Raw genomic sequence first — 25,679 nt, 5'->3', positions numbered from 1 at the left:
CAAGGCAGGATGCTGTGATGATGGCCTGTCATATCAGGGACATTTATTTAATGGCTGAAGAGAGCAATGCCAGTGATTGCTTCCAGGGCCCTCCTAAGCCCTCCTGGATGAGTTCTCTCACAGTTGCCCGTTTTCACTCTGCTTCTGTTGCTCTCCTGTACTACATGGGACCTAAGAGTGGGCATTTGTGAAGGGGAGTCTGCTTCATGTAACTCTTTCTCTTCCTTTATTTGCAGAAAACCAAATTGATCAGGAGGGACCGAAAGGACAAGAGTCAGTTGCTCCCAGGTAATTCTGAATACTTGGGGGCTGTGAACTCAAAAGTGGCAACCAGAGAAAAGCAGAAAGTGCTGAAGAGAACTATAATATCTATTCGGTCGACAACAAATTATCCATTTTCACCATGTTTTCCGATTTTTTGTGGTACTTGGATTGCTTCCCACTTCTTAATTACTTCTCTAGTTGAGTAACCCACAGTCAGCTGACCCAGGTAAACTAATATGTAACAGGGATCGCTGAGCTCGCTCATTCTCTCCTCTGTGCTTTATTGAGAGATGCGCGTCTTCTTTTTGCCTGTTAGATTTATCATGTTGACATGTGTTCCTAGCAAGAACATATCACAGCAAGAAGACAAACATATACTATCATGCCAGATATTGAGAGAAAGAGGCCTTTCTAGATGAGATAGCTGGGACAGTCGCTTGGCCACTCCATGCAGAACTGGATGCCATTTGACAGGAAGGGGGAAAGCCACCATTCTGAGACTGTATGTAGTGAGTCATGACTGGATGGCACAGAGATAATTGAGGCTCCTTCCTCACAAGCTTGCTGTTTGGCCTGTGCGCTGAGCACTTACTGTCCTTTCTATCTGCTGCTCCTGTGACAAACAGAGCTTGTCGCACTCAAACAAGAAGAGTTGTTTCTCTCTTGTATGGGTCAGCCTCTCTGCTTTCTTGACCATTCCTTTGTCCCTTCCATCAAAGCCAGACAGGACATAGGATTTCAGATCCCTCTCAGGTTAATCTTCGGTTGTCCCCACCCTGCAGGCTCAGCGGACAGCTGCTAGAGGTGGTAGAGCAGGTCGGCTCCCGGGACTCTCCGGATAATCACAACTTGACACATTCAGTTCTTCCCGAGCTGTCTGACTCCTACCGGCCTTACAGAAGCGCCGCCATCTTCTCACCTGAGGATCTGGAAGTCTGTTCCTCTCTAGAAGTGGCCAGTGAGTACTCCATTGTCAAGGTGATAAAGTTCCAACTGGACACCCACATAGATCTCCTGTTCTTTGTACCCCAGACCTCTGCTGTGCCGAGAGAGGTCATCCCTGTGGGGAGGCCTTGTAGAGACATATTGATCTGAACTGGGCTCTAGGATTGAGTTTTAAGCACAGATATCAGGTGTGTCAGGGAGCGTTGCTCTCTTCCTAGTCCCAGGGCATGCCCATGTCATCTTGGCTTCTCTGTCAGGTCATTGGGCCACACTCAACTCACCTGAGCAAGATGAGCGCAGAAGGTGTCTGTCAGACCTAATTTGGATGAAACCTCTCTTCTCACCTTCAATAGCTCTACGTTTCATCTCTGAGCCAGGTCCTTTACGAATCTATGCCTGCCACTGTCAGTTGGCATTCTTGTCCAGGGGTAACTGGTTTTGCTATTCTAAACCCCACTTGTCTCTCTCCTTTGATGCCTGACAGCCTTGGCAGCTTTCCTATATCTTTGGAGGTGTCACTCCCCTGGTGCGTTCCCTTCCTTTAGTCTGTCTCTTTGTTCATCTTCCCTCCTCTCAAGTTAGCTGAGAACCAGAACTGGACCAATGCTATCGGACAGTGTATGTTTCTCTTGAGCCGCGCAGGATCCTGAAACAGACATACCCCATGAAAGGCCCCAGTATCTATGCAGCCTTGAAGATTGTTCTGCTTTGATGGTGTATAGATTCCATTCATGGGTTTAATCTCAATGGCTTCTTCCTCTCAACCATTCACCAACAGCATTTCAGATGGAAAAAGCCTGAATATTGCAGCAACCGTCTAGGAAGCAACCGGGTTCTTCCCCGGGATCTCGGGGGGAAAAGAATCAACGTGTTGTTTGCCTACACTCAAGACAGGATGCTCTGATGATGGCCTGTCATACCAGGGTCACTTGTTTAATGGCTTAAGAGAGCAATGCCAGTGATTGCTTGCAGGGCCCTCCTAAGCCCTCCTGGATGAGTTCTCTCACGGTTGCCTGTTTTCAATCTGCTTCTGTTGCTCTCCTGTGCTACATGGGACCTAAGAGTGGGCATTTGTGAAGGAGAGTCTGTGTCATGTAACTCTTTCTCTTCCTTTATTTGCAGAAAACCAAATTGATCAGGAGGGACCGAAAGGACAAGAGTCAGTTGCCCCCAGGTAATTCTGAATTCTTTGGGGCTGTGAATTCAGAAGTGGCACCCAGGGAAATGCAGAAAGTGCTGAAGAGAACTATATTATCTATTCGGTCCATGACAAGTTATCCTTTTTCACAATGCTTTCCGTTTTTTTGTGGTACTTGGATTGCTTCCCATTTCTTAGTTACCTCTCTCGTTGAGTAACCCACAGTCAGCCGACCCAGGTAAACTAATATGTCACAGGGATCGCTGTGCTCGCTCATTCTCTCCTCTGTGCTTTTTTGAGAGATGCATGTCTTCTTTCTGCCTGTTAGATTTATCACGTTGACATGTGTTCCTAGCAAGAACATATCACAGCAAGAAGACAAACATGTACTATCGTGCCAGATATTGAGAGAAAGAGGCCTTTCTAGATGAGATAGCTGGGACAGTCGCTTGGCCACTCCATGCAGAACTGGATGCCATTTGACAGGAAGGGGGAAAGCCACCATTCTGAGACTGTATGTAGTGAGTCATGACTGGATGGCACAGAGATAATTGAGGCTCCTTCCTCACAAGCTTGCTGTTTGGCCTGTGCGCTGAGCACTTACTGTCCTTTCTATCTGCTGCTCCTGTGACAAACAGAGCTTGTCGCACTCAAACAAGAAGAGTTGTTTCTCTCTTGTATGGGTCAGCCTCTCTGCTTTCTTGACCATTCCTTTGTCCCTTCCATCAAAGCCAGACAGGACATAGGATTTCAGATCCCTCTCAGGTTAATCTTCGGTTGTCCCCACCCTGCAGGCTCAGCGGACAGCTGCTAGAGGTGGTAGAGCAGGTCGGCTCCCGGGACTCTCCGGATAATCACAACTTGACACATTCAGTTCTTCCCGAGCTGTCTGACTCCTACCGGCCTTACAGAAGCGCCGCCATCTTCTCACCTGAGGATCTGGAAGTCTGTTCCTCTCTAGAAGTGGCCAGTGAGTACTCCACTGTCAAGGTGATAAAGTTCCAACTGGACACCCACATAGATCTCCTGTTCTTTGTACCCCAGACCTCTGCTGTGCCGAGAGAGGTCATCCCTGTGGGGAGGCCTTGTAGAGACATATTGATCTGAACTGGGCTCTAGGATTGAGTTTTAAGCACAGATATCAGGTGTGTCAGGGAGCTTTGCTCTCTTCCTAGTCCCAGGGCATGCACATGTCATCTTGGCTTCTCTGTCAGGTCATTGGGCCACACTCAACTCACCTGAGCAAGATGAGCGCAGAAGGTGTCTGTCAGACCTAATTTGGATGAAACCTCTCTTCTCACCTTCAATAGCTCTACGTTTCATCTCTGAGCCAGGTCCTTTACGAATCTATGCCTGCCACTGTCAGTTGGCATTCTTGTCCAGGGGTAACTGGTTTTGCTATTCTAAACCCCACTTGTCTCTCTCCTTTGATGCCTGACAGCCTTGGCAGGCTTTCCTATATCTTTGGAGGTGTCACTCCCCTGGTGCGTTCCCTTCCTTTAGTCTGTCTCTTTGTTCATCTTCCCTCCTCTCAAGTTAGCTGAGAACCAGAACTGGACCAATGCTATCGGACAGTGTATGTTTCTCTTGAGCCGCGCAGGATCCTGAAACAGACGTACCCCATGAAAGGCCCCAGTATCTATGCAGCCTTGAAGATTGTTCTGCTTTGATGGTGTATAGATTCCATTCATGGGTTTAATCTCAATGGCTTCTTCCTCTCAACCATTCACCAACAGCATTTCAGATGGAAAAAGCCTGAATATTGCAGCAACCGTCTAGGAAGCAACCGGGTTCTTCCCCGGGATCTCGGGGGGAAAAGAATCAACGTGTTGTTTGCCTACACTCAAGACAGGATGCTCTGATGATGGCCTGTCATACCAGGGTCACTTGTTTAATGGCTTAAGAGAGCAATGCCAGTGATTGCTTGCAGGGCCCTCCTAAGCCCTCCTGGATGAGTTCTCCCACGGTTGCCTGTTTTCAATCTGCTTCTGTTGCTCTCCTGTGCTACATGGGACCTAAGAGTGGGCATTTGTGAAGGAGAGTCTGTGTCATGTAACTCTTTCTCTTCCTTTATTTGCAGAAAACCAAATTGATCAGGAGGGACCGAAAGGACAAGAGTCAGTTGCCCCCAGGTAATTCTGAGTTCTTGGGGGCTGTGAATTCAAAAGTGGCACCCAGGGAAAAGCAGAAAGTGCTGAAGAGAACTATATTATCTATTCGGTCAATGACAAGTTATCCTTTTTCACAATGCTTTCCGTTCTTTTGTGGTACTTGGATTGCTTCCCATTTCTTAGTTACCTCTCTCGTTGAGTAACCCACAGTCAGCCGACCCAGGTAAACTAATATGTCACAGGGATCGCTGTGCTCGCTCATTCTCTCCTCTGTGCTTTTTTGAGAGATGCATGTCTTCTTTCTGCCTGTTAGATTTATCACGTTGACATGTGTTCCTAGCAAGAACATATCACAGCAAGAAGACAAACATATACTATCGTGCCAGATATTGAGAGAAAGAGGCCTTTCTGGATGAGATAGCTGGGACAGTCACTTGGCCACAAAATGCACAACTGGATGCCATTTGACAGGAAGGGGGAAAGCCACCATTCTGAGACTGTATGTAGTGAGTCATGACTGGATGGCACAGAGATAATTGAGGCTCCTTCCTCACAAGCTTGCTGTTTGGCCTGTGCGCTGAGCACTTACTGTCCTTTCTATGTGCTGCTCCTGTGACAAACAGAGCTTGTCGCACTCAAACAAGAAGAGTTGTTTCTCTCTTGTATGGGTCAGCCTCTCTGCTTTCTTGACCATTCCTTTGTCCCTTCCATCAAAGCCAGACAGGACATAGGATTTCAGATCCCTCTCAGGTTAATCTTCGGTTGTCCCCACCCTGCAGGCTCAGCGGACAGCTGCTAGAGGTGGTAGAGCAGGTCGGCTCCCGGGACTCTCCGGATAATCACAACTTGACACATTCAGTTCTTCCCGAGCTGTCTGACTCCTACCGGCCTTACAGAAGCGCCGCCATCTTCTCACCTGAGGATCTGGAAGTCTGTTCCTCTCTAGAAGTGGCCAGTGAGTACTCCACTGTCAAGGTGATAAAGTTCCAACTGGACACCCACATAGATCTCCTGTTCTTTGTACCCCAGACCTCTGCTGTGCCGAGAGAGGTCATCCCTGTGGGGAGGCCTTGTAGAGACATATTGATCTGAACTGGGCTCTAGGATTGAGTTTTAAGCACAGATATCAGGTGTGTCAGGGAGCTTTGCTCTCTTCCTAGTCCCAGGGCATGCACATGTCATCTTGGCTTCTCTGTCAGGTCATTGGGCCACACTCAACTCACCTGAGCAAGATGAGCGCAGAAGGTGTCTGTCAGACCTAATTTGGATGAAACCTCTCTTCTCACCTTCAATAGCTCTACGTTTCATCTCTGAGCCAGGTCCTTTACGAATCTATGCCTGCCACTGTCAGTTGGCATTCTTGTCCAGGGGTAACTGGTTTTGCTATTCTAAACCCCACTTGTCTCTCTCCTTTGATGCCTGACAGCCTTGGCAGGCTTTCCTATATCTTTGGAGGTGTCACTCCCCTGGTGCGTTCCCTTCCTTTAGTCTGTCTCTTTGTTCATCTTCCCTCCTCTCAAGTTAGCTGAGAACCAGAACTGGACCAATGCTATCGGACAGTGTATGTTTCTCTTGAGCCGCGCAGGATCCTGAAACAGACGTACCCCATGAAAGGCCCCAGTATCTATGCAGCCTTGAAGATTGTTCTGCTTTGATGGTGTATAGATTCCATTCATGGGTTTAATCTCAATGGCTTCTTCCTCTCAACCATTCACCAACAGCATTTCAGATGGAAAAAGCCTGAATATTGCAGCAACCGTCTAGGAAGCAACCGGGTTCTTCCCCGGGATCTCGGGGGGAAAAGAATCAACGTGTTGTTTGCCTACACTCAAGACAGGATGCTCTGATGATGGCCTGTCATACCAGGGTCACTTGTTTAATGGCTTAAGAGAGCAATGCCAGTGATTGCTTGCAGGGCCCTCCTAAGCCCTCCTGGATGAGTTCTCCCACGGTTGCCTGTTTTCAATCTGCTTCTGTTGCTCTCCTGTGCTACATGGGACCTAAGAGTGGGCATTTGTGAAGGAGAGTCTGTGTCATGTAACTCTTTCTCTTCCTTTATTTGCAGAAAACCAAATTGATCAGGAGGGACCGAAAGGACAAGAGTCAGTTGCCCCCAGGTAATTCTGAGTTCTTGGGGGCTGTGAATTCAAAAGTGGCACCCAGGGAAAAGCAGAAAGTGCTGAAGAGAACTATATTATCTATTCGGTCAATGACAAGTTATCCTTTTTCACAATGCTTTCCGTTCTTTTGTGGTACTTGGATTGCTTCCCATTTCTTAGTTACCTCTCTCGTTGAGTAACCCACAGTCAGCCGACCCAGGTAAACTAATATGTCACAGGGATCGCTGTGCTCGCTCATTCTCTCCTCTGTGCTTTTTTGAGAGATGCATGTCTTCTTTCTGCCTGTTAGATTTATCACGTTGACATGTGTTCCTAGCAAGAACATATCACAGCAAGAAGACAAACATATACTATCGTGCCAGATATTGAGAGAAAGAGGCCTTTCTGGATGAGATAGCTGGGACAGTCACTTGGCCACAAAATGCACAACTGGATGCCATTTGACAGGAAGGGGGAAAGCCACCATTCTGAGACTGTATGTAGTGAGTCATGACTGGATGGCACAGAGATAATTGAGGCTCCTTCCTCACAAGCTTGCTGTTTGGCCTGTGCGCTGAGCACTTACTGTCCTTTCTATCTGCTGCTCCTGTGACAAACAGAGCTTGTCGCACTCAAACAAGAAGAGTTGTTTCTCTCTTGTATGGGTCAGCCTCTCTGCTTTCTTGACCATTCCTTTGTCCCTTCCATCAAAGCCAGACAGGACATAGGATTTCAGATCCCTCTCAGGTTAATCTTCGGTTGTCCCCACCCTGCAGGCTCAGCGGACAGCTGCTAGAGGTGGTAGAGCAGGTCGGCTCCCGGGACTCTCCGGATAATCACAACTTGACACATTCAGTTCTTCCCGAGCTGTCTGACTCCTACCGGCCTTACAGAAGCGCCGCCATCTTCTCACCTGAGGATCTGGAAGTCTGTTCCTCTCTAGAAGTGGCCAGTGAGTACTCCACTGTCAAGGTGATAAAGTTCCAACTGGACACCCACATAGATCTCCTGTTCTTTGTACCCCAGACCTCTGCTGTGCCGAGAGAGGTCATCCCTGTGGGGAGGCCTTGTAGAGACATATTGATCTGAACTGGGCTCTAGGATTGAGTTTTAAGCACAGATATCAGGTGTGTCAGGGAGCTTTGCTCTCTTCCTAGTCCCAGGGCATGCACATGTCATCTTGGCTTCTCTGTCAGGTCATTGGGCCACACTCAACTCACCTGAGCAAGATGAGCGCAGAAGGTGTCTGTCAGACCTAATTTGGATGAAACCTCTCTTCTCACCTTCAATAGCTCTACGTTTCATCTCTGAGCCAGGTCCTTTACGAATCTATGCCTGCCACTGTCAGTTGGCATTCTTGTCCAGGGGTAACTGGTTTTGCTATTCTAAACCCCACTTGTCTCTCTCCTTTGATGCCTGACAGCCTTGGCAGGCTTTCCTATATCTTTGGAGGTGTCACTCCCCTGGTGCGTTCCCTTCCTTTAGTCTGTCTCTTTGTTCATCTTCCCTCCTCTCAAGTTAGCTGAGAACCAGAACTGGACCAATGCTATCGGACAGTGTATGTTTCTCTTGAGCCGCGCAGGATCCTGAAACAGACGTACCCCATGAAAGGCCCCAGTATCTATGCAGCCTTGAAGATTGTTCTGCTTTGATGGTGTATAGATTCCATTCATGGGTTTAATCTCAATGGCTTCTTCCTCTCAACCATTCACCAACAGCATTTCAGATGGAAAAAGCCTGAATATTGCAGCAACCGTCTAGGAAGCAACCGGGTTCTTCCCCGGGATCTCGGGGGGAAAAGAATCAACGTGTTGTTTGCCTACACTCAAGACAGGATGCTCTGATGATGGCCTGTCATACCAGGGTCACTTGTTTAATGGCTTAAGAGAGCAATGCCAGTGATTGCTTGCAGGGCCCTCCTAAGCCCTCCTGGATGAGTTCTCCCACGGTTGCCTGTTTTCAATCTGCTTCTGTTGCTCTCCTGTGCTACATGGGACCTAAGAGTGGGCATTTGTGAAGGAGAGTCTGTGTCATGTAACTCTTTCTCTTCCTTTATTTGCAGAAAACCAAATTGATCAGGAGGGACCGAAAGGACAAGAGTCAGTTGCCCCCAGGTAATTCTGAGTTCTTGGGGGCTGTGAATTCAAAAGTGGCACCCAGGGAAAAGCAGAAAGTGCTGAAGAGAACTATATTATCTATTCGGTCAATGACAAGTTATCCTTTTTCACAATGCTTTCCGTTCTTTTGTGGTACTTGGATTGCTTCCCATTTCTTAGTTACCTCTCTCGTTGAGTAACCCACAGTCAGCCGACCCAGGTAAACTAATATGTCACAGGGATCGCTGTGCTCGCTCATTCTCTCCTCTGTGCTTTTTTGAGAGATGCATGTCTTCTTTCTGCCTGTTAGATTTATCACGTTGACATGTGTTCCTAGCAAGAACATATCACAGCAAGAAGACAAACATGTACTATCGTGCCAGATATTGAGAGAAAGAGGCCTTTCTAGATGAGATAGCTGGGACAGTCGCTTGGCCACTCCATGCAGAACTGGATGCCATTTGACAGGAAGGGGGAAAGCCACCATTCTGAGACTGTATGTAGTGAGTCATGACTGGATGGCACAGAGATAATTGAGGCTCTTTCCTCACAAGCTTGCTGTTTGGCCTGTGCGCTGAGCACTTACTGTCCTTTCTATCTGCTGCTCCTGTGACAAACAGAGCTTGTCGCACTCAAACAAGAAGAGTTGTTTCTCTCTTGTATGGGTCAGCCTCTCTGCTTTCTTGACCATTCCTTTGTCCCTTCCATCAAAGCCAGACAGGACATAGGATTTCAGATCCCTCTCAGGTTAATCTTCGGTTGTCCCCACCCTGCAGGCTCAGCGGACAGCTGCTAGAGGTGGTAGAGCAGGTCGGCTCCCGGGACTCTCCGGATAATCACAACTTGACACATTCAGTTCTTCCCGAGCTGTCTGACTCCTACCGGCCTTACAGAAGCGCCGCCATCTTCTCACCTGAGGATCTGGAAGTCTGTTCCTCTCTAGAAGTGGCCAGTGAGTACTCCACTGTCAAGGTGATAAAGTTCCAACTGGACACCCACATAGATCTCCTGTTCTTTGTACCCCAGACCTCTGCTGTGCCGAGAGAGGTCATCCCTGTGGGGAGGCCTTGTAGAGACATATTGATCTGAACTGGGCTCTAGGATTGAGTTTTAAGCACAGATATCAGGTGTGTCAGGGAGCTTTGCTCTCTTCCTAGTCCCAGGGCATGCACATGTCATCTTGGCTTCTCTGTCAGGTCATTGGGCCACACTCAACTCACATGAGCAAGATGAGCGCAGAAGGTGTCTGTCAGACCTAATTTGGATGAAACCTCTCTTCTCACCTTCAATAGCTCTACGTTTCATCTCTGAGCCAGGTCCTTTACGAATCTATGCCTGCCACTGTCAGTTGGCATTCTTGTCCAGGGGTAACTGGTTTTGCTATTCTAAACCCCACTTGTCTCTCTCCTTTGATGCCTGACAGCCTTGGCAGGCTTTCCTATATCTTTGGAGGTGTCACTCCCCTGGTGCGTTCCCTTCCTTTAGTCTGTCTCTTTGTTCATCTTCCCTCCTCTCAAGTTAGCTGAGAACCAGAACTGGACCAATGCTATCGGACAGTGTATGTTTCTCTTGAGCCGCGCAGGATCCTGAAACAGACGTACCCCATGAAAGGCCCCAGTATCTATGCAGCCTTGAAGATTGTTCTGCTTTGATGGTGTATAGATTCCATTCATGGGTTTAATCTCAATGGCTTCTTCCTCTCAACCATTCACCAACAGCATTTCAGATGGAAAAAGCCTGAATATTGCAGCAACCGTCTAGGAAGCAACCGGGTTCTTCCCCGGGATCTCGGGGGGAAAAGAATCAACGTGTTGTTTGCCTACACTCAAGACAGGATGCTCTGATGATGGCCTGTCATACCAGGGTCACTTGTTTAATGGCTTAAGAGAGCAATGCCAGTGATTGCTTGCAGGGCCCTCCTAAGCCCTCCTGGATGAGTTCTCCCACGGTTGCCTGTTTTCAATCTGCTTCTGTTGCTCTCCTGTGCTACATGGGACCTAAGAGTGGGCATTTGTGAAGGAGAGTCTGTGTCATGTAACTCTTTCTCTTCCTTTATTTGCAGAAAACCAAATTGATCAGGAGGGACCGAAAGGACAAGAGTCAGTTGCCCCCAGGTAATTCTGAGTTCTTGGGGGCTGTGAATTCAAAAGTGGCACCCAGGGAAAAGCAGAAAGTGCTGAAGAGAACTATATTATCTATTCGGTCAATGACAAGTTATCCTTTTTCACAATGCTTTCCGTTCTTTTGTGGTACTTGGATTGCTTCCCATTTCTTAGTTACCTCTCTCGTTGAGTAACCCACAGTCAGCCGACCCAGGTAAACTAATATGTCACAGGGATCGCTGTGCTCGCTCATTCTCTCCTCTGTGCTTTTTTGAGAGATGCATGTCTTCTTTCTTCCTGTTAGATTTATCACGTTGACATGTGTTCCTAGCAAGAACATATCACAGCAAGAAGACAAACATATACTATCGTGCCAGATATTGAGAGAAAGAGGCCTTTCTGGATGAGATAGCTGGGACAGTCACTTGGCCACAAAATGCAGAACTGGATGCCATTTGACAGGAAGGGGGAAAGCCACCATTCTGAGACTGTATGTAGTGAGTCATGACTGGATGGCACAGAGATAATTGAGGCTCCTTCCTCACAAGCTTGCTGTTTGGCCTGTGCGCTGAGCACTTACTGTCCTTTCTATGTGCTGCTCCTGTGACAAACAGAGCTTGTCGCACTCAAACAAGAAGAGTTGTTTCTCTCTTGTATGGGTCAGCCTCTCTGCTTTCTTGACCATTCCTTTGTCCCTTCCATCAAAGCCAGACAGGACATAGGATTTCAGATCCCTCTCAGGTTAATCTTCGGTTGTCCCCACCCTGCAGGCTCAGCGGACAGCTGCTAGAGGTGGTAGAGCAGGTCGGCTCCCGGGACTCTCCGGATAATCACAACTTGACACATTCAGTTCTTCCCGAGCTGTCTGACTCCTACCGGCCTTACAGAAGCGCCGCCATCTTCTCACCTGAGGATCTGGAAGTCTGTTCCTCTCTAGAAGTGGCCAGTGAGTACTCCACTGTCAAGGTGATAAAGTTCCAACTGGACACCCACATAGATCTCCTGTTCTTTGTACCCCAGACCTCTGCTGTGCCGAGAGAGGTCATCCCTGTGGGGAGGCCTTGTAGAGACATATTGATCTGAACTGGGCTCTAGGATTGAGTTTTAAGCACAGATATCAGGTGTGTCAGGGAGCTTTGCTCTCTTCCTAGTCCCAGGGCATGCACATGTCATCTTGGCTTCTCTGTCAGGTCATTGGGCCACACTCAACTCACCTGAGCAAGATGAGCGCAGAAGGTGTCTGTCAGACCTAATTTGGATGAAACCTCTCTTCTCACCTTCAATAGCTCTACGTTTCATCTCTGAGCCAGGTCCTTTACGAATCTATGCCTGCCACTGTCAGTTGGCATTCTTGTCCAGGGGTAACTGGTTTTGCTATTCTAAACCCCACTTGTCTCTCTCCTTTGATGCCTGACAGCCTTGGCAGGCTTTCCTATATCTTTGGAGGTGTCACTCCCCTGGTGCGTTCCCTTCCTTTAGTCTGTCTCTTTGTTCATCTTCCCTCCTCTCAAGTTAGCTGAGAACCAGAACTGGACCAATGCTATCGGACAGTGTATGTTTCTCTTGAGCCGCGCAGGATCCTGAAACAGACGTACCCCATGAAAGGCCCCAGTATCTATGCAGCCTTGAAGATTGTTCTGCTTTGATGGTGTATAGATTCCATTCATGGGTTTAATCTCAATGGCTTCTTCCTCTCAACCATTCACCAACAGCATTTCAGATGGAAAAAGCCTGAATATTGCAGCAACCGTCTAGGAAGCAACCGGGTTCTTCCCCGGGATCTCGGGGGGAAAAGAATCAACGTGTTGTTTGCCTACACTCAAGACAGGATGCTCTGATGATGGCCTGTCATACCAGGGTCACTTGTTTAATGGCTTAAGAGAGCAATGCCAGTGATTGCTTGCAGGGCCCTCCTAAGCCCTCCTGGATGAGTTCTCCCACGGTTGCCTGTTTTCAATCTGCTTCTGTTGCTCTCCTGTGCTACATGGGACCTAAGAGTGGGCATTTGTGAAGGAGAGTCTGTGTCATGTAACTCTTTCTCTTCCTTTATTTGCAGAAAACCAAATTGATCAGGAGGGACCGAAAGGACAAGAGTCAGTTGCCCCCAGGTAATTCTGAGTTCTTGGGGGCTGTGAATTCAAAAGTGGCACCCAGGGAAAAGCAGAAAGTGCTGAAGAGAACTATATTATCTATTCGGTCAATGACAAGTTATCCTTTTTCACAATGCTTTCCGTTCTTTTGTGGTACTTGGATTGCTTCCCATTTCTTAGTTACCTCTCTCGTTGAGTAACCCACAGTCAGCCGACCCAGGTAAACTAATATGTCACAGGGATCGCTGTGCTCGCTCATTCTCTCCTCTGTGCTTTTTTGAGAGATGCATGTCTTCTTTCTGCCTGTTAGATTTATCACGTTGACATGTGTTCCTAGCAAGAACATATCACAGCAAGAAGACAAACATGTACTATCGTGCCAGATATTGAGAGAAAGAGGCCTTTCTAGATGAGATAGCTGGGACAGTCGCTTGGCCACTCCATGCAGAACTGGATGCCATTTGACAGGAAGGGGGAAAGCCACCATTCTGAGACTGTATGTAGTGAGTCATGACTGGATGGCACAGAGATAATTGAGGCTCCTTCCTCACAAGCTTGCTGTTTGGCCTGTGCGCTGAGCACTTACTGTCCTTTCTATCTGCTGCTCCTGTGACAAACAGAGCTTGTCGCACTCAAACAAGAAGAGTTGTTTCTCTCTTGTATGGGTCAGCCTCTCTGCTTTCTTGACCATTCCTTTGTCCCTTCCATCAAAGCCAGACAGGACATAGGATTTCAGATCCCTCTCAGGTTAATCTTCGGTTGTCCCCACCCTGCAGGCTCAGCGGACAGCTGCTAGAGGTGGTAGAGCAGGTCGGCTCCCGGGACTCTCCGGATAATCACAACTTGACACATTCAGTTCTTCCCGAGCTGTCTGACTCCTACCGGCCTTACAGAAGCGCCGCCATCTTCTCACCTGAGGATCTGGAAGTCTGTTCCTCTCTAGAAGTGGCCAGTGAGTACTCCACTGTCAAGGTGATAAAGTTCCAACTGGACACCCACATAGATCTCCTGTTCTTTGTACCCCAGACCTCTGCTGTGCCGAGAGAGGTCATCCCTGTGGGGAGGCCTTGTAGAGACATATTGATCTGAACTGGGCTCTAGGATTGAGTTTTAAGCACAGATATCAGGTGTGTCAGGGAGCTTTGCTCTCTTCCTAGTCCCAGGGCATGCACATGTCATCTTGGCTTCTCTGTCAGGTCATTGGGCCACACTCAACTCACCTGAGCAAGATGAGCGCAGAAGGTGTCTGTCAGACCTAATTTGGATGAAACCTCTCTTCTCACCTTCAATAGCTCTACGTTTCATCTCTGAGCCAGGTCCTTTACGAATCTATGCCTGCCACTGTCAGTTGGCATTCTTGTCCAGGGGTAACTGGTTTTGCTATTCTAAACCCCACTTGTCTCTCTCCTTTGATGCCTGACAGCCTTGGCAGGCTTTCCTATATCTTTGGAGGTGTCACTCCCCTGGTGCGTTCCCTTCCTTTAGTCTGTCTCTTTGTTCATCTTCCCTCCTCTCAAGTTAGCTGAGAACCAGAACTGGACCAATGCTATCGGACAGTGTATGTTTCTCTTGAGCCGCGCAGGATCCTGAAACAGACGTACCCCATGAAAGGCCCCAGTATCTATGCAGCCTTGAAGATTGTTCTGCTTTGATGGTGTATAGATTCCATTCATGGGTTTAATCTCAATGGCTTCTTCCTCTCAACCATTCACCAACAGCATTTCAGATGGAAAAAGCCTGAATATTGCAGCAACCGTCTAGGAAGCAACCGGGTTCTTCCCCGGGATCTCGGGGGGAAAAGAATCAACGTGTTGTTTGCCTACACTCAAGACAGGATGCTCTGATGATGGCCTGTCATACCAGGGTCACTTGTTTAATGGCTTAAGAGAGCAATGCCAGTGATTGCTTGCAGGGCCCTCCTAAGCCCTCCTGGATGAGTTCTCCCACGGTTGCCTGTTTTCAATCTGCTTCTGTTGCTCTCCTGTGCTACATGGGACCTAAGAGTGGGCATTTGTGAAGGAGAGTCTGTGTCATGTAACTCTTTCTCTTCCTTTATTTGCAGAAAACCAAATTGATCAGGAGGGACCGAAAGGACAAGAGTCAGTTGCCCCCAGGTAATTCTGAGTTCTTGGGGGCTGTGAATTCAAAAGTGGCACCCAGGGAAAAGCAGAAAGTGCTGAAGAGAACTATATTATCTATTCGGTCAATGACAAGTTATCCTTTTTCACAATGCTTTCCGTTCTTTTGTGGTACTTGGATTGCTTCCCATTTCTTAGTTACCTCTCTCGTTGAGTAACCCACAGTCAGCCGACCCAGGTAAACTAATATGTCACAGGGATCGCTGTGCTCGCTCATTCTCTCCTCTGTGCTTTTTTGAGAGATGCATGTCTTCTTTCTTCCTGTTAGATTTATCACGTTGACATGTGTTCCTAGCAAGAACATATCACAGCAAGAAGACAAACATATACTATCGTGCCAGATATTGAGAGAAAGAGGCCTTTCTGGATGAGATAGCTGGGACAGTCACTTGGCCACAAAATGCAGAACTGGATGCCATTTGACAGGAAGGGGGAAAGCCACCATTCTGAGACTGTATGTAGTGAGTCATGACTGGATGGCACAGAGATAATTGAGGCTCCTTCCTCACAAGCTTGCTGTTTGGCCTGTGCGCTGAGCACTTACTGTCCTTTCTATGTGCTGCTCCTGTGACAAACAGAGCTTGTCGCACTCAAACAAGAAGAGTTGTTTCTCTCTTGTATGGGTCAGCCTCTCTGCTTTCTTGACCATTCCTTTGTCCCTTCCATCAAAGCCAGACAGGACATAGGATTTCAGATCCCTCTCAGGTTAATCTTCGGTTGTCCCCACCCTGCAGGCTCAGCGGACAGCTGCTAGAGGTGGTAGAGCAGGTCGGCTCCCGGGACTCTCCGGATAATCACAACTTGACACATTCAGTTCTTCCCGAGCTGTCTGACTCCTACCGGCCTTACAGAAGCGCCGCCATCTTCTCACCTGAGGATCTGGAAGTCTGTTCCTCTCTAGAAGTGGCCAGTGAGTACTCCACTGTCAAGGTGATAAAGTTCCAACTGGACACCCACATAGATCTCCTGTTCTTTGTACCCCAGACCTCTGCTGTGCCGAGAGAGGTCATCCCTGTGGGGAGGCCTTGTAGAGACATATTGATCTGAACTGGGCTCTAGGATTGAGTTTTAAGCACAGATATCAGGTGTGTCAGGGAGCTTTGCTCTCTTCCTAGTCCCAGGGCATGCACATGTCATCTTGGCTTCTCTGTCAGGTCATTGGGCCACACTCAACTCACCTGAGCAAGATGAGCGCAGAAGGTGTCTGTCAGACCTAATTTGGATGAAACCTCTCTTCTCACCTTCAATAGCTCTACGTTTCATCTCTGAGCCAGGTCCTTTACGAATCTATGCCTGCCACTGTCAGTTGGCATTCTTGTCCAGGGGTAACTGGTTTTGCTATTCTAAACCCCACTTGTCTCTCTCCTTTGATGCCTGACAGCCTTGGCAGGCTTTCCTATATCTTTGGAGGTGTCACTCCCCTGGTGCGTTCCCTTCCTTTAGTCTGTCTCTTTGTTCATCTTCCCTCCTCTCAAGTTAGCTGAGAACCAGAACTGGACCAATGCTATCGGACAGTGTATGTTTCTCTTGAGCCGCGCAGGATCCTGAAACAGACGTACCCCATGAAAGGCCCCAGTATCTATGCAGCCTTGAAGATTGTTCTGCTTTGATGGTGTATAGATTCCATTCATGGGTTTAATCTCAATGGCTTCTTCCTCTCAACCATTCACCAACAGCATTTCAGATGGAAAAAGCCTGAATATTGCAGCAACCGTCTAGGAAGCAACCGGGTTCTTCCCCGGGATCTCGGGGGGAAAAGAATCAACGTGTTGTTTGCCTACACTCAAGACAGGATGCTCTGATGATGGCCTGTCATACCAGGGTCACTTGTTTAATGGCTTAAGAGAGCAATGCCAGTGATTGCTTGCAGGGCCCTCCTAAGCCCTCCTGGATGAGTTCTCCCACGGTTGCCTGTTTTCAATCTGCTTCTGTTGCTCTCCTGTGCTACATGGGACCTAAGAGTGGGCATTTGTGAAGGAGAGTCTGTGTCATGTAACTCTTTCTCTTCCTTTATTTGCAGAAAACCAAATTGATCAGGAGGGACCGAAAGGACAAGAGTCAGTTGCCCCCAGGTAATTCTGAGTTCTTGGGGGCTGTGAATTCAAAAGTGGCACCCAGGGAAAAGCAGAAAGTGCTGAAGAGAACTATATTATCTATTCGGTCAATGACAAGTTATCCTTTTTCACAATGCTTTCCGTTCTTTTGTGGTACTTGGATTGCTTCCCATTTCTTAGTTACCTCTCTCGTTGAGTAACCCACAGTCAGCCGACCCAGGTAAACTAATATGTCACAGGGATCGCTGTGCTCGCTCATTCTCTCCTCTGTGCTTTTTTGAGAGATGCATGTCTTCTTTCTTCCTGTTAGATTTATCACGTTGACATGTGTTCCTAGCAAGAACATATCACAGCAAGAAGACAAACATATACTATCGTGCCAGATATTGAGAGAAAGAGGCCTTTCTGGATGAGATAGCTGGGACAGTCACTTGGCCACAAAATGCAGAACTGGATGCCATTTGACAGGAAGGGGGAAAGCCACCATTCTGAGACTGTATGTAGTGAGTCATGACTGGATGGCACAGAGATAATTGAGGCTCCTTCCTCACAAGCTTGCTGTTTGGCCTGTGCGCTGAGCACTTACTGTCCTTTCTATGTGCTGCTCCTGTGACAAACAGAGCTTGTCGCACTCAAACAAGAAGAGTTGTTTCTCTCTTGTATGGGTCAGCCTCTCTGCTTTCTTGACCATTCCTTTGTCCCTTCCATCAAAGCCAGACAGGACATAGGATTTCAGATCCCTCTCAGGTTAATCTTCGGTTGTCCCCACCCTGCAGGCTCAGCGGACAGCTGCTAGAGGTGGTAGAGCAGGTCGGCTCCCGGGACTCTCCGGATAATCACAACTTGACACATTCAGTTCTTCCCGAGCTGTCTGACTCCTACCGGCCTTACAGAAGCGCCGCCATCTTCTCACCTGAGGATCTGGAAGTCTGTTCCTCTCTAGAAGTGGCCAGTGAGTACTCCACTGTCAAGGTGATAAAGTTCCAACTGGACACCCACATAGATCTCCTGTTCTTTGTACCCCAGACCTCTGCTGTGCCGAGAGAGGTCATCCCTGTGGGGAGGCCTTGTAGAGACATATTGATCTGAACTGGGCTCTAGGATTGAGTTTTAAGCACAGATATCAGGTGTGTCAGGGAGCTTTGCTCTCTTCCTAGTCCCAGGGCATGCACATGTCATCTTGGCTTCTCTGTCAGGTCATTGGGCCACACTCAACTCACATGAGCAAGATGAGCGCAGAAGGTGTCTGTCAGACCTAATTTGGATGAAACCTCTCTTCTCACCTTCAATAGCTCTACGTTTCATCTCTGAGCCAGGTCCTTTACGAATCTATGCCTGCCACTGTCAGTTGGCATTCTTGTCCAGGGGTAACTGGTTTTGCTATTCTAAACCCCACTTGTCTCTCTCCTTTGATGCCTGACAGCCTTGGCAGGCTTTCCTATATCTTTGGAGGTGTCACTCCCCTGGTGCGTTCCCTTCCTTTAGTCTGTCTCTTTGTTCATCTTCCCTCCTCTCAAGTTAGCTGAGAACCAGAACTGGACCAATGCTATCGGACAGTGTATGTTTCTCTTGAGCCGCGCAGGATCCTGAAACAGACGTACCCCATGAAAGGCCCCAGTATCTATGCAGCCTTGAAGATTGTTCTGCTTTGATGGTGTATAGATTCCATTCATGGGTTTAATCTCAATGGCTTCTTCCTCTCAACCATTCACCAACAGCATTTCAGATGGAAAAAGCCTGAATATTGCAGCAACCGTCTAGGAAGCAACCGGGTTCTTCCCCGGGATCTCGGGGGGAAAAGAATCAACGTGTTGTTTGCCTACACTCAAGACAGGATGCTCTGATGATGGCCTGTCATACCAGGGTCACTTGTTTAATGGCTTAAGAGAGCAATGCCAGTGATTGCTTGCAGGGCCCTCCTAAGCCCTCCTGGATGAGTTCTCCCACGGTTGCCTGTTTTCAATCTGCTTCTGTTGCTCTCCTGTGCTACATGGGACCTAAGAGTGGGCATTTGTGAAGGAGAGTCTGTGTCATGTAACTCTTTCTCTTCCTTTATTTGCAGAAAACCAAATTGATCAGGAGGGACCGAAAGGACAAGAGTCAGTTGCCCCCAGGTAATTCTGAGTTCTTGGGGGCTGTGAATTCAAAAGTGGCACCCAGGGAAAAGCAGAAAGTGCTGAAGAGAACTATATTATCTATTCGGTCAATGACAAGTTATCCTTTTTCACAATGCTTTCCGTTCTTTTGTGGTACTTGGATTGCTTCCCATTTCTTAGTTACCTCTCTCGTTGAGTAACCCACAGTCAGCCGACCCAGGTAAACTAATATGTCACAGGGATCGCTGTGCTCGCTCATTCTCTCCTCTGTGCTTTTTTGAGAGATGCATGTCTTCTTTCTTCCTGTTAGATTTATCACGTTGACATGTGTTCCTAGCAAGAACATATCACAGCAAGAAGACAAACATATACTATCGTGCCAGATATTGAGAGAAAGAGGCCTTTCTGGATGAGATAGCTGGGACAGTCACTTGGCCACAAAATGCAGAACTGGATGCCATTTGACAGGAAGGGGGAAAGCCACCATTCTGAGACTGTATGTAGTGAGTCATGACTGGATGGCACAGAGATAATTGAGGCTCCTTCCTCACAAGCTTGCTGTTTGGCCTGTGCGCTGAGCACTTACTGTCCTTTCTATGTGCTGCTCCTGTGACAAACAGAGCTTGTCGCACTCAAACAAGAAGAGTTGTTTCTCTCTTGTATGGGTCAGCCTCTCTGCTTTCTTGACCATTCCTTTGTCCCTTCCATCAAAGCCAGACAGGACATAGGATTTCAGATCCCTCTCAGGTTAATCTTCGGTTGTCCCCACCCTGCAGGCTCAGCGGACAGCTGCTAGAGGTGGTAGAGCAGGTCGGCTCCCGGGACTCTCCGGATAATCACAACTTGACACATTCAGTTCTTCCCGAGCTGTCTGACTCCTACCGGCCTTACAGAAGCGCCGCCATCTTCTCACCTGAGGATCTGGAAGTCTGTTCCTCTCTAGAAGTGGCCAGTGAGTACTCCACTGTCAAGGTGATAAAGTTCCAACTGGACACCCACATAGATCTCCTGTTCTTTGTACCCCAGACCTCTGCTGTGCCGAGAGAGGTCATCCCTGTGGGGAGGCCTTGTAGAGACATATTGATCTGAACTGGGCTCTAGGATTGAGTTTTAAGCACAGATATCAGGTGTGTCAGGGAGCTTTGCTCTCTTCCTAGTCCCAGGGCATGCACATGTCATCTTGGCTTCTCTGTCAGGTCATTGGGCCACACTCAACTCACCTGAGCAAGATGAGCGCAGAAGGTGTCTGTCAGACCTAATTTGGATGAAACCTCTCTTCTCACCTTCAATAGCTCTACGTTTCATCTCTGAGCCAGGTCCTTTACGAATCTATGCCTGCCACTGTCAGTTGGCATTCTTGTCCAGGGGTAACTGGTTTTGCTATTCTAAACCCCACTTGTCTCTCTCCTTTGATGCCTGACAGCCTTGGCAGGCTTTCCTATATCTTTGGAGGTGTCACTCCCCTGGTGCGTTCCCTTCCTTTAGTCTGTCTCTTTGTTCATCTTCCCTCCTCTCAAGTTAGCTGAGAACCAGAACTGGACCAATGCTATCGGACAGTGTATGTTTCTCTTGAGCCGCGCAGGATCCTGAAACAGACGTACCCCATGAAAGGCCCCAGTATCTATGCAGCCTTGAAGATTGTTCTGCTTTGATGGTGTATAGATTCCATTCATGGGTTTAATCTCAATGGCTTCTTCCTCTCAACCATTCACCAACAGCATTTCAGATGGAAAAAGCCTGAATATTGCAGCAACCGTCTAGGAAGCAACCGGGTTCTTCCCCGGGATCTCGGGGGGAAAAGAATCAACGTGTTGTTTGCCTACACTCAAGACAGGATGCTCTGATGATGGCCTGTCATACCAGGGTCACTTGTTTAATGGCTTAAGAGAGCAATGCCAGTGATTGCTTGCAGGGCCCTCCTAAGCCCTCCTGGATGAGTTCTCCCACGGTTGCCTGTTTTCAATCTGCTTCTGTTGCTCTCCTGTGCTACATGGGACCTAAGAGTGGGCATTTGTGAAGGAGAGTCTGTGTCATGTAACTCTTTCTCTTCCTTTATTTGCAGAAAACCAAATTGATCAGGAGGGACCGAAAGGACAAGAGTCAGTTGCCCCCAGGTAATTCTGAGTTCTTGGGGGCTGTGAATTCAAAAGTGGCACCCAGGGAAAAGCAGAAAGTGCTGAAGAGAACTATATTATCTATTCGGTCAATGACAAGTTATCCTTTTTCACAATGCTTTCCGTTCTTTTGTGGTACTTGGATTGCTTCCCATTTCTTAGTTACCTCTCTCGTTGAGTAACCCACAGTCAGCCGACCCAGGTAAACTAATATGTCACAGGGATCGCTGTGCTCGCTCATTCTCTCCTCTGTGCTTTTTTGAGAGATGCATGTCTTCTTTCTTCCTGTTAGATTTATCACGTTGACATGTGTTCCTAGCAAGAACATATCACAGCAAGAAGACAAACATATACTATCGTGCCAGATATTGAGAGAAAGAGGCCTTTCTGGATGAGATAGCTGGGACAGTCACTTGGCCACAAAATGCAGAACTGGATGCCATTTGACAGGAAGGGGGAAAGCCACCATTCTGAGACTGTATGTAGTGAGTCATGACTGGATGGCACAGAGATAATTGAGGCTCCTTCCTCACAAGCTTGCTGTTTGGCCTGTGCGCTGAGCACTTACTGTCCTTTCTATGTGCTGCTCCTGTGACAAACAGAGCTTGTCGCACTCAAACAAGAAGAGTTGTTTCTCTCTTGTATGGGTCAGCCTCTCTGCTTTCTTGACCATTCCTTTGTCCCTTCCATCAAAGCCAGACAGGACATAGGATTTCAGATCCCTCTCAGGTTAATCTTCGGTTGTCCCCACCCTGCAGGCTCAGCGGACAGCTGCTAGAGGTGGTAGAGCAGGTCGGCTCCCGGGACTCTCCGGATAATCACAACTTGACACATTCAGTTCTTCCCGAGCTGTCTGACTCCTACCGGCCTTACAGAAGCGCCGCCATCTTCTCACCTGAGGATCTGGAAGTCTGTTCCTCTCTAGAAGTGGCCAGTGAGTACTCCACTGTCAAGGTGATAAAGTTCCAACTGGACACCCACATAGATCTCCTGTTCTTTGTACCCCAGACCTCTGCTGTGCCGAGAGAGGTCATCCCTGTGGGGAGGCCTTGTAGAGACATATTGATCTGAACTGGGCTCTAGGATTGAGTTTTAAGCACAGATATCAGGTGTGTCAGGGAGCTTTGCTCTCTTCCTAGTCCCAGGGCATGCACATGTCATCTTGGCTTCTCTGTCAGGTCATTGGGCCACACTCAACTCACATGAGCAAGATGAGCGCAGAAGGTGTCTGTCAGACCTAATTTGGATGAAACCTCTCTTCTCACCTTCAATAGCTCTACGTTTCATCTCTGAGCCAGGTCCTTTACGAATCTATGCCTGCCACTGTCAGTTGGCATTCTTGTCCAGGGGTAACTGGTTTTGCTATTCTAAACCCCACTTGTCTCTCTCCTTTGATGCCTGACAGCCTTGGCAGGCTTTCCTATATCTTTGGAGGTGTCACTCCCCTGGTGCGTTCCCTTCCTTTAGTCTGTCTCTTTGTTCATCTTCCCTCCTCTCAAGTTAGCTGAGAACCAGAACTGGACCAATGCTATCGGACAGTGTATGTTTCTCTTGAGCCGCGCAGGATCCTGAAACAGACGTACCCCATGAAAGGCCCCAGTATCTATGCAGCCTTGAAGATTGTTCTGCTTTGATGGTGTATAGATTCCATTCATGGGTTTAATCTCAATGGCTTCTTCCTCTCAACCATTCACCAACAGCATTTCAGATGGAAAAAGCCTGAATATTGCAGCAACCGTCTAGGAAGCAACCGGGTTCTTCCCCGGGATCTCGGGGGGAAAAGAATCAACGTGTTGTTTGCCTACACTCAAGACAGGATGCTCTGATGATGGCCTGTCATACCAGGGTCACTTGTTTAATGGCTTAAGAGAGCAATGCCAGTGATTGCTTGCAGGGCCCTCCTAAGCCCTCCTGGATGAGTTCTCCCACGGTTGCCTGTTTTCAATCTGCTTCTGTTGCTCTCCTGTGCTACATGGGACCTAAGAGTGGGCATTTGTGAAGGAGAGTCTGTGTCATGTAACTCTTTCTCTTCCTTTATTTGCAGAAAACCAAATTGATCAGGAGGGACCGAAAGGACAAGAGTCAGTTGCCCCCAGGTAATTCTGAGTTCTTGGGGGCTGTGAATTCAAAAGTGGCACCCAGGGAAAAGCAGAAAGTGCTGAAGAGAACTATATTATCTATTCGGTCAATGACAAGTTATCCTTTTTCACAATGCTTTCCGTTCTTTTGTGGTACTTGGATTGCTTCCCATTTCTTAGTTACCTCTCTCGTTGAGTAACCCACAGTCAGCCGACCCAGGTAAACTAATATGTCACAGGGATCGCTGTGCTCGCTCATTCTCTCCTCTGTGCTTTTTTGAGAGATGCATGTCTTCTTTCTGCCTGTTAGATTTATCACGTTGACATGTGTTCCTAGCAAGAACATATCACAGCAAGAAGACAAACATGTACTATCGTGCCAGATATTGAGAGAAAGAGGCCTTTCTAGATGAGATAGCTGGGACAGTCGCTTGGCCACTCCATGCAGAACTGGATGCCATTTGACAGGAAGGGGGAAAGCCACCATTCTGAGACTGTATGTAGTGAGTCATGACTGGATGGCACAGAGATAATTGAGGCTCTTTCCTCACAAGCTTGCTGTTTGGCCTGTGCGCTGAGCACTTACTGTCCTTTCTATCTGCTGCTCCTGTGACAAACAGAGCTTGTCGCACTCAAACAAGAAGAGTTGTTTCTCTCTTGTATGGGTCAGCCTCTCTGCTTTCTTGACCATTCCTTTGTCCCTTCCATCAAAGCCAGACAGGACATAGGATTTCAGATCCCTCTCAGGTTAATCTTCGGTTGTCCCCACCCTGCAGGCTCAGCGGACAGCTGCTAGAGGTGGTAGAGCAGGTCGGCTCCCGGGACTCTCCGGATAATCACAACTTGACACATTCAGTTCTTCCCGAGCTGTCTGACTCCTACCGGCCTTACAGAAGCGCCGCCATCTTCTCACCTGAGGATCTGGAAGTCTGTTCCTCTCTAGAAGTGGCCAGTGAGTACTCCACTGTCAAGGTGATAAAGTTCCAACTGGACACCCACATAGATCTCCTGTTCTTTGTACCCCAGACCTCTGCTGTGCCGAGAGAGGTCATCCCTGTGGGGAGGCCTTGTAGAGACATATTGATCTGAACTGGGCTCTAGGATTGAGTTTTAAGCACAGATATCAGGTGTGTCAGGGAGCTTTGCTCTCTTCCTAGTCCCAGGGCATGCACATGTCATCTTGGCTTCTCTGTCAGGTCATTGGGCCACACTCAACTCACCTGAGCAAGATGAGCGCAGAAGGTGTCTGTCAGACCTAATTTGGATGAAACCTCTCTTCTCACCTTCAATAGCTCTACGTTTCATCTCTGAGCCAGGTCCTTTACGAATCTATGCCTGCCACTGTCAGTTGGCATTCTTGTCCAGGGGTAACTGGTTTTGCTATTCTAAACCCCACTTGTCTCTCTCCTTTGATGCCTGACAGCCTTGGCAGGCTTTCCTATATCTTTGGAGGTGTCACTCCCCTGGTGCGTTCCCTTCCTTTAGTCTGTCTCTTTGTTCATCTTCCCTCCTCTCAAGTTAGCTGAGAACCAGAACTGGACCAATGCTATCGGACAGTGTATGTTTCTCTTGAGCCGCGCAGGATCCTGAAACAGACGTACCCCATGAAAGGCCCCAGTATCTATGCAGCCTTGAAGATTGTTCTGCTTTGATGGTGTATAGATTCCATTCATGGGTTTAATCTCAATGGCTTCTTCCTCTCAACCATTCACCAACAGCATTTCAGATGGAAAAAGCCTGAATATTGCAGCAACCGTCTAGGAAGCAACCGGGTTCTTCCCCGGGATCTCGGGGGGAAAAGAATCAACGTGTTGTTTGCCTACACTCAAGACAGGATGCTCTGATGATGGCCTGTCATACCAGGGTCACTTGTTTAATGGCTTAAGAGAGCAATGCCAGTGATTGCTTGCAGGGCCCTCCTAAGCCCTCCTGGATGAGTTCTCCCACGGTTGCCTGTTTTCAATCTGCTTCTGTTGCTCTCCTGTGCTACATGGGACCTAAGAGTGGGCATTTGTGAAGGAGAGTCTGTGTCATGTAACTCTTTCTCTTCCTTTATTTGCAGAAAACCAAATTGATCAGGAGGGACCGAAAGGACAAGAGTCAGTTGCCCCCAGGTAATTCTGAGTTCTTGGGGGCTGTGAATTCAAAAGTGGCACCCAGGGAAAAGCAGAAAGTGCTGAAGAGAACTATATTATCTATTCGGTCAATGACAAGTTATCCTTTTTCACAATGCTTTCCGTTCTTTTGTGGTACTTGGATTGCTTCCCATTTCTTAGTTACCTCTCTCGTTGAGTAACCCACAGTCAGCCGACCCAGGTAAACTAATATGTCACAGGGATCGCTGTGCTCGCTCA

The 25,679-nt window shown here is 48.1% G+C and overlaps 3 protein-coding genes across 7 annotated transcripts in view; 2 read left to right on the top strand and 1 right to left on the bottom strand.

Moving 5' to 3' along the window:
* The window catches only part of LOC123780209 (putative NBPF family member NBPF5), a 35,080-nt gene extending 34,573 nt beyond the window's left edge, over positions 1-507 (top strand). For all 5 annotated transcript variants that reach the window (XM_087866324.1, XM_087866325.1, XM_087866323.1 and 2 more), the window contains one exon: positions 237-507. In XM_087866324.1, the coding sequence (XP_087722450.1) occupies positions 237-292 (56 nt within the window). In that variant the 3' untranslated portion in view covers positions 293-507. The remainder of the gene's footprint in view (positions 1-236) is intronic.
* LOC123802716 (uncharacterized) overlaps positions 1-25,679 on the bottom strand; it is a 389,246-nt gene that overhangs the window by 327,475 nt on the left and 36,092 nt on the right. The window lies entirely within an intron of this gene.
* LOC148109220 (NBPF family member NBPF26-like) lies at positions 404-22,318 on the top strand. The gene is made up of 12 exons (XM_087865737.1): positions 404-423; positions 1,047-1,226; positions 3,142-3,321; positions 5,238-5,417; positions 7,334-7,513; positions 9,430-9,609; positions 11,526-11,705; positions 13,622-13,801; positions 15,718-15,897; positions 17,814-17,993; positions 19,910-20,089; positions 22,006-22,318. Exons 1-12 carry the CDS (start codon positions 404-406, stop codon positions 22,316-22,318), a joined length of 2,133 nt encoding a protein of 710 aa, XP_087721863.1.

This window comes from Ursus americanus, chromosome 12 (genome assembly GCF_024610735.1).
Source record: "Ursus americanus isolate L20-20 chromosome 12, mUrsAme1.1.p, whole genome shotgun sequence".
Taxonomy (NCBI): Eukaryota; Metazoa; Chordata; class Mammalia; order Carnivora; family Ursidae; genus Ursus; species Ursus americanus.
The sequence above is the reverse complement of the archived record's forward strand: the minus strand, read 5'-3'. Positions and strand labels throughout refer to the sequence as shown.

Excerpts from the sequence above, each read along its gene's own strand:
- LOC148109220 (XM_087865737.1), top strand. The coding sequence starts at position 404 with ATGTTTTCCGATTTTTTGTG. Across the intron at positions 11,706-13,621 it reads TCTCTAGAAGTGGCCAGTGA|GCTCAGCGGACAGCTGCTAG; the intron begins GTACTCCACTGT and ends CCCACCCTGCAG. Across the intron at positions 15,898-17,813 it reads TCTCTAGAAGTGGCCAGTGA|GCTCAGCGGACAGCTGCTAG; the intron begins GTACTCCACTGT and ends CCCACCCTGCAG.